The 8,587-nt window shown below is 55.6% G+C and overlaps 1 protein-coding gene across 1 annotated transcript in view; it reads left to right on the plus strand.

The window, feature by feature from the left end:
* Positions 1-362: 362 nt before the first annotated feature.
* The window catches only part of Rac2 (Rac family small GTPase 2), a 13,879-nt gene continuing 5,654 nt past the window's right edge, over positions 363-8,587 (plus strand). The window contains exons 1-3 of the mRNA XM_059247418.1: positions 363-507; positions 2,511-2,582; positions 8,181-8,298. Of these exons, the coding sequence (XP_059103401.1) occupies positions 473-507; positions 2,511-2,582; positions 8,181-8,298 (225 nt within the window). The 5' untranslated portion in view covers positions 363-472. The remainder of the gene's footprint in view (positions 508-2,510; positions 2,583-8,180; positions 8,299-8,587) is intronic.

Here is an 8,587-nt window from a genome sequence, read left to right on the forward strand (position 1 = left end):
CTCCTCCCCCCTCCTCCTCTCCCTCCTCCTCCTCCTCCACCAGCTCCCAACACAATGTCTGACATGTAGTAGGTACTCATTAAGTGCTTACACTTAGGATTTAGGCCGACTGACTTCTGGGAGGATGCAGATTCTTAGAGATCCATTCTGGCCCTGCCCTAGGTCAGAAAGTGAACCTCCAAGCCCAGAGGGTGCCCGGGTTCCTGTTGGAGCCTGGGTCAGGTGCCCATGGGTGGCCAGGGCCCAACCTAGCACCTGAGGGGCCCCAGGTCCTCTTCCAGACCGCATGCTCCACCCCCTCAAGGCTGTGGGGCAGCAGCTTGGGTAAGTTCCTCTTCCGTTTTCTCCTGCCTCCTGAGCTGGGGTGTTGCTCCTCACTGCGGGGCACCTCCCAGCCACTCCGTACCGCTGGTGTCCACAGCAACGCTCCTGGCCCCCAAGTGTCATCCCTGGCTGCTGGGTCTCGGATGCGATGCAGGCCATCAAGTGTGTGGTGGTGGGTGATGGGTAAGTGCTGGGCTGAACTGTCTCCCACCCCCTACCAGGATGTCGCCGAGACCCTCCCTGGCATACTCATAGGTTCAGGGCTCCCAGAAGGTCCTGGGATAGTCACTTCCTCTCCTAGGGCTCACAAGGAGCATTTGGGGTGGGCCTGGACTGCTCTTCTGTCCTCAGCCCACCCCTACCCCGGAAGCCACCTGGGTAGAGGGCTTGGGACTGTGGGTGGGGTGCTGCTCCTTGCCTGTACCCTGAGAGCTGGGGCAAGGCTTCCATTGGAGGTCCCTGGAATCAGGTTCCCATTCAGGGTGCAGGTGTGAGGTGGGAAAAAAAAACCCAAAAACCCAGCAACTTGACCTTTGGACCTTTGTTCTCCAGGCTGACCTGACCGACTTGCTGCTGCTGGGGGACTCCTGAGAATGTCCACTCTTTCTGACTCTTATCTAGCCATCTGGGCCAAACTCTCTGCCCCCAGGGGGTGGGCTGGGGTCGCTTGAGACAGGTTCCTGGCTGTCCTGCCTCTAGTGTGTGACTCCACTCCATGTGGCGCGGAGGATGTGAGGGGATGTCAGTGAGGAGCAAGGGGGAACGCGGAGGCCAGTGTAAGGGAAGGAGGAAAGTGAAATAGCATTGTGGGGACTTCCAGGGGGCAGACTGGCTGCACCCCAGCTGAGGGTTCACGTACACCGTCAGATCTTGGGACCACAGGCTACCGTGACCCAGGGACTCAGTCTCCTCCTTGTGCCGTGAGTGGGTCAGTTTCTCATATATTCCAGCACATTCGGGGGCAGTCCTCAGGTACATCTTGGGGTCCTGCCAGGTCCACCCTGACATGTTCAAGATGCACAGCTTCAGTTCGAAAGGGGGAGTGGCTGAGGCCTTGAGGCCGTTCCTGACCTGGGTCCCAAGGCCACTCTTGGGCTCTGCTGGTCTCGCTGGGGGCAAAGGCTATCATCTCCTGCTCAGCTGACTTTATCGCTGTGTGTGGCTGACAGCCGTTATCTGCCCGCAGCTGCCTTGCTCACTTCTGCTTTGTGTCTGCTCTGGGGGGGAGGGGAGGAGGGGGGGTGGCCGGAAGTCAGTGGTCCTACTCATTCAAAGTTACCTTGGTGGCAGCCTGGGGCCTGAGGGCAGCCGTGTAGGGGAAGGAAGGCAAGGCAGTGGGAAGTGACCTAACGGAACAGAGCTGGGGAAGGCCCAGAGCTGTCCCTCTGGCCTCTCAGCTTCCTGCTGAGTGACCTGGTGGCCTCCTGGATTGGCAGGGAGACAGATGGCCTAGATGGTGGTCATCTCTACTGGTCCCATTTCTCTGTTGCTTACTGTGTGCGGTCACTGGGTCATGGCCCTCTGTCTGATTTCTCTTCCCACGAACTCTACCTACCATCACAGAGCTCATTTTATACGTGGGAAGACGGAAGCTCAGAGAAGTTAAGTGACCTGCCTTAGAGTGCAGAGGATTTGAACCCAGGCCCCTCTGGCTGAAAAGCTCTGTACTCTATAAGGCATTTCCTAACAGACATTGGTTGTTGTGACACCCATGGCACTGGGCTCAGTGTCTTAGGGGTATCACTTAACTCACTCAGAAGATGGACTTGTCCTTGTTGTCTAGATGGGGAAAGTGAAATACAAGGAGCTTAGGTGACTTGCCAAAGCTTTGTAGATGGTAGATGGTGGAGCCGGGATCTGAGCCCAGATGTGTGACAGCCTTGTCCAGGCCTCCAGGGTCCTCTCCTCTGCCCCATGGCTGTCTGCGTCTATCACCTGCACCCAGCACACTGGGGCATGTACAGGTCCCCAATTCTCCCTGGACACATGGCCCAGACCCATGGCCAGGACCGAAGTCAGGGTGTTTGTGGGTACCTCAGGGGGGTTGAGGACATGGCCATGGAGTGTCTGGAATTGGGAGACTGAGGCCCAGAGATGGGAGCCTGGGTAGAGGGCTCGGGTCTCCTCTTGTCTCAGGCACAGCCCATGACCTTGGTCCCTTCTGCTTTCTGTCTCTTGTCTTTCAGAGCCGTGGGCAAGACATGCCTACTCATCAGCTACACCACCAATGCCTTCCCCGGAGAATACATCCCCACTGTGTGAGTACCGCATGCTCCAGGCACTTCTTGGGGCTGGTCCCCTTTGGACACCTGAGGCCAAGCAGGCTAGTAAAGCTAGAGAGACGCTCCGTCTTGGGGAAGCTGGCCTGTGATCCAGCTGGTAGTGCAGCGGCTTACGATAAGGAGGCAGAAGCTCCAGCAGGAAGGGGGGCTGTGGGATGGGAAGTTGTAAAAGGCAGGAGGGAAGATGCCCTTCGAGCCAGCCAGGAGGAGAAAGTGGGGTGACGATGGAGCATGGAGGTGAGGGAGGAGGAGAACTGCAGAAACTTAGACAGCAGTAGAGTCAGGGAACCCAGTTGCTGGGGTGGGGGCGGTGCCAGCCGCAATCTGTGGGAGGCCTGTTTTCTGGTGCAGGAGGTTGCCACCAGCTGCCACATGATACCAAGGGACCCAGGGCACCCCACCACTCACAGGGGAGCTCCCCAGCTCCTTGCACAGATTTCAGCCTCTTCAGGGTCCCCTTCAGTCTCCCGTCCTAGAGAGATGTTACCCACTGTGTTGCTTTTTAGACCAACACTCCTTAAACGAATCTGCCACAGGGCCTTTGCACCTGCTCGTCCCATGTCTGTGGTGGTTTCCTGTCTCATCCTCTTGTTTATCCTCCAGGCCCTCCTGGAAGCCTTTGATCCAGCCTAAAGGCCTGCCATTCCCCAGAGGGGTTTGCCGGATCTCTCCCAAGTTCATGAGCCTGTGGTGGGCAGGGAGTCGTGTGTTTTTCTTGGGTCTCCCCACCTTCTCTACAGGGTGGTTGACCCAGGGTAATATCCACAAGGTCTTATACATGACATATGTGCTTCGAAGTGACAAGGCCCGGGGAACCGTCACTCTAACATCTAGTTGGACGGCCTTTAGTTTGGTGGCCGGGTACAGGATGTTACACTCGTGATTACATTGGGTCCTCAAGGCAAGAGGGTGTTACAATATCCTGATGGCTCATAGCGGTTAAGGGGCTTGTCCCACAGGGCCACTTAGCCTGTCTGCCTTCGGAGCCTCTCAGAAGCCCTTATTTTTATCTTCATGGAAGCCCTGCCTGGAGCATAAAGGATATACAGAGGGACAGTGCCTAGGGCCCAAAGTCTTCCCGCCATCAGAGGAACCACCAAGCCCACTAATACCAAACCGAGGCTCCATTCCAAGTCCTCTATGTGCCTATGGGGCTCCCTTTCTAGAACAGGGGTTCATCTGTCTCTGACACCTGGCTTAGCTGGGGGAGCTCAGCAAAGGACAGCCAGAGAGGCTGGGTAGGCAGCTGGACACCGCTTTCTGCCCAGCTGTATCCTGTTATGAGTTCTGCACAGAGTGGGAATTGACTCTTGCCATCAGGCTTCTAAGGCTTGGAAGTCAGAGAGGGCTGGGGATAGACCTGAGCAGGAACAGGAGCAAAGGGGATCTGGTGAAGGCCACTGTCACCAGGGTGTGTTGACAGTGCGCTTGTCCCCGAGTCAAGACCCCCACCCTGTCTTTACTTGCCCTGGCTGTGGTGGAGGACCCAGCTGCTCAAGGATTGCAAAGCGATCACGTTCCCTCCGAGCCCACAAGCCTCAGTTTCCCTTTCTACAAGAGACAGGCCCTGTGCCTTGTGTAGCAGCTTCTCTGCGAGGAGGTGGGAGATGAAGGCCTGAGGCTTTGGTGTTCGGAGGACTTCACTGCTGGCCAGCTGGTCAAGTGCCGAGGGCCCGCAGGTCCGCCCCCGTCGATCCCCCTGGACCACTGTGTAGATGGCAGCTTGTACCAACTGCTGCTGGGGTTACTCCCAGAGATGAGCGAATAGCCAACAAGGTTGGCACACATATTCTCAGATGACAGCACCAGCCCGAGAATGGTTCTGTATGGGGTGCCGATGGCACAGAGACATGACAGCAGCCCCATGCCTTCAGGCACGGCCACAAGGGCTCCCATCCTGGCTACCTCCTGACTCTGTCCATTGAAAGCCTACCTAAGCTCGGACTTTTTTTTTCTTTTCATTTTTGTGGTAGGGTATATACTATAGCCCTGACTGACCTAGAATTCACTGTACAGCCCAGGCTGGCCTCTAGCTTCTAGCTATCCTCCTGTCTCAGTCTCCCCAACAGCCAGGTTCCTGGTAAATTTTGGGGGGTTCCTTTTGTTTGTTTATTTTGTAGTCTAGGCTGACTAGTCTAAACTCATTATGTGGATGATGATGACCTTGAACTCCTGATCCTCCTGCCTCCACCTCTGGGTTACAGGTGTGCACCACCACATCTGGTTTTATGTGGTGCAGAGCTTACCAGTCCCTAGGCAAACCTTTTCATTTAAAAAAAATTTTTTTTCCCTAGATGAACTTTTAAAAGCAGAATTTTTTAATTCTGCTTTTAAAAGCAGAGCCACAACCTGGCCTGAGTCCCTCAGGTGGATCCCTTTTATGCTTAAAACCCAATAGACGAGGTATCAGCACTGCCCCCCCCCCCCCAAGTTCCACCTCATCTGTTCATCTCCTCCTGGCCTCTCTCGAATCCCTGCTCTCCTACAGGGAGACCTGGAGCATGCTTCCCTTCCTGACAGCGTTCCTGGTCTGCAGCAACCTGTCCCCTCCCTCTCTTCCTCCCATTTTGTGTCCTACCTGTCGAGAACTCTTCAGGGCTAGGGCAGAACTGTGCGGGGTCAGGGGCCTGGTGTAGCTAGCTCACTCCTGATTCTAGAACAGAGTACCAGTTTCTATAACATCACATTGCTGCTGCTGATGGTGGGCAGAACACCTTGGTTGGTGAATCTGTGCTTTCCTTGGTGACCCTGGCTCTGGTGACTCAGTAGGGTCAATCCCGCCTTCCCTCAGCTGCTCTGACACCAGGCCTCCAAGACTCAATCCATCGTCACCCTGCCTACCTGGCCAGTCCTTCCATGTCCCCAAGACACCAACCATGGACTCATGGACTCTTAGTTCCTTAACTGTGCCACCCATCCTTCTTGGGAAGTGGTCAGGTGACCCTAGGTGTGCATTCCCTTGCACATTTCCACTCCATTTTATGGGTGTGGCCTGTAGCCAGAGGCTAGGCCACAGAGCACCAGGTTAGGTGGAAATTATCTCTGCCATCCTCACCGTCTCATAACATGCCCCATAGCTATGCTCACCACGGGGGCATTTCCAAACTGAGTAACAAGTCCGGACGCCTGGCCCTGCCACCTACCAGCGGGGACATCTTGGGTAAATCCACCCCTGCCCATGAGCCTACTTCTCATGTCTAGAAAAAGGGGGTCACAGTGACCACAGTGATGTATATGAAAGGCTTCTAGGGAAGGGGAAGTGTGATACAGTCAAAGCATGTGTTATGTCTCTGGCTGGTGCTTGAACTCAGCAGCTTGTCCTCTAGGGAGAGGCTGGGTGGGGACTCTCAGGGTCTCCCGGTGGGAGGATTAGAATATTTTCCACCTCACTGCAGCCCATTAATGACCCCAGCAATGGGGAAGGGAGTGAGGTTCTGAGAAGGGATTGGAGTGTCCCTGAGCCACACAGCCAGGTCGGGGTTAAACCTCTAAGTATAGGCAGCTCTCCTGGACTCAACCAACCCTCCAGGTGTTCATTTTCTTGCCCCCAGTGGATGTCATAGGAAGAGCAGTGCCTGAAGTCACTTCCCATGCGTACAGGCTGATTGACCTTGTAAAGACTCTTGACTTCCTGGGGCCTCAGTTTCTTCACGTGTCTCCTGGGTCACATGAGATTTCAAGGCCTCATACCCATAGGACTGCCCCTTCTATCTGGTCCAGAGGAGGCACTGGTGTGTGTGTGTGTGTGTGCTTTTAAAGGTCCTGGCCATTCCTCACCTCCTCCAAGATGCCCTGAGAGCCCAGGAGATCCCAAGAGACAGATGCCTTTGCTGCAAGGTATCTTGGGAAGAAGAAGGTCATGATATCTCCAGCTTGTCAGGGCCCCAAATAGCCCAGGCACCTGCCTACCTACCTTGGCCAGCCTTGCCTCCCAAAAAGGTTCTTCCAAGACCCACAGGGTGGTTCCCAGAACAGGCACACAGCAGACCCACTATGTGCCAGCCATCTATCCTGGACTGGCCTCAGGGCAGAAAGGAACAAGCTGGGTTCCCCTCCCCTCAAGGAGTGTTGTTAGTGGGGCTGACCTGGCTGAGGCAGAAAAGCCTCCCTGGGGTTGTTTCAGAGAGTGACACAGAGTCCTGGGGAAGTTGGGAGGTGATATTTTAGGATGGGTGGGACTACTTGGGTAAACCGAAGTAAGGAGGAACATTTCCCCAGGTGTCAGCGTAGGCAAGTTCAAGAGACAGGCCATGTGAGCCTGCCATGTGAGGGAAGAGCTGATGAGGAAGCTGGGAGCTTGAGGTCTCAGTGGACCAGGTCTTGAAACAAGGAGTGGGTGCATGTTTGAGCTCAGGAGGTCAGGTGATCCTTAGTCCCCAGAGGTAGGCAATGAGGGTGTCCCTAGAGGCACAGCTGTGGCAGAGTGCAGTGAGCCCACTGGACACTGCCTCTCCCCTTGGTTGGTCACTCACTGGCTGTGTGGCCTCATGTGGGTCATGACATTCCTCTGATCCTGGTTCTGGCCCCCCAACCTACAAACCTGTTCCCTTCCTCTAGGGGTGTGAGTAGTGGGGTTTTACCTCCTGAAGACCCCTCCACTCAGCAGGGAGTGCTGGGTTGGACCCTCCCAGGACTTCCAAGGGTTCCCTGTCCCAACACTTGCTCAGTGGGTTCCTGGTCCAGTGTCTGACCCACACCAGTCAGTCCAGGCAGGCACATCTACAAGCTCCCAACTGATGTCCATCTGTCTGACCTCTAGAAGAGGTCCTAGCACAGCCACTCATCACAGGAGTGAAATAGTAGATCATCTGCAGCTTCCTGCCCTTCCAGGAGACTCAGGACATGGTCCCTTCATTTCCCAGACAGCCCTGGCAGGGCAGCAGCTCGCTAGCACCTGGATTGGCTGTTATCATTTCCTGTTTCCCTCTGACAGCTTCCTGGAGTTACCTCCCAAATGCACCCCTCACTCACTGCCTCCTTCACTCAGGGTTTGCTTCAGAGGGACCCAGCTAGAATGAGGGACCAGCAGTCAGTCACTCAACAGACACTGTGTCATCATCTAGGTGTCCAGCACAGGAGGAAGGGAACGTTCATTCTCACCAACCTCGGAGAGCATATGGCACAACTCAGCAGTCACCTCTCCTGAGGACAAGAGGAGGCAGAAAAATGGCCAGGACACATGTCCCTCTTTGTTTGCTTGTATTTAAGATGTTCTTAGTAGCCGGGCAGTGGTGGCGCACGCCTTTAATCCCAGCACTTGGGAGGCAGAGCCAGGTGGATCTCTGTGAGTTCGAGGCCAGCCTGGTCTACAGAGTGAGGTCCAGGAAAGGTACCAAAACTACACGGAGAAACCCTGTCTCAAACAAACAAACAAACAAACAAACAAACAAACAAACAAACAAGCAAGCAAGATGTTCTTAGTAGTACCCATCAGTTGGGGAAGCAGCCAGACGAACAATGCTGTGTGACTTTGGGCTAACGGTATCACTCTGAGGAGAACAACCTTGGCCCGTGCTGGAAGCCCTGGCTGGGCTCTGGGTTCGAGGCTGACCGTGTCCTTCCCTCTTCCCACAGGTTTGACAACTATTCGGCCAATGTGATGGTGGACAGTAAGCCTGTGAACCTGGGGCTGTGGGACACCGCAGGCCAGGAGGACTATGACCGCCTCCGGCCGCTCTCCTACCCGCAGACGGTGCGCACCTCCGTGCCTCTTTGTGCTTCAGGGCTTGCTCATTCCATCTGCTGCCCATGACCTTCGGCCCACCTGTGCCTGCTCAGCCCTGAGTCTCCCTTTGAGGCCTGTGGGGGCAGAGCTAGGGTGCTCCCCAAACCGTGCTCCCTCAGCCCCGCTGCCCCCAGTATTCACGCCCTGAGATGCCAGCCTTTCTCAGTGCGTAGCAGGCAGACACTGCTAGGGTCCGTGTGAGCAGCCAGGCCAGTGTGCCTGGTCTGGGGTGGGCAGGGGACCGGCTGCAGGTGGC

This window comes from Peromyscus eremicus, chromosome 20 (genome assembly GCF_949786415.1).
Source record: "Peromyscus eremicus chromosome 20, PerEre_H2_v1, whole genome shotgun sequence".
In the NCBI taxonomy this organism is placed as follows: Eukaryota; Metazoa; Chordata; class Mammalia; order Rodentia; family Cricetidae; genus Peromyscus; species Peromyscus eremicus.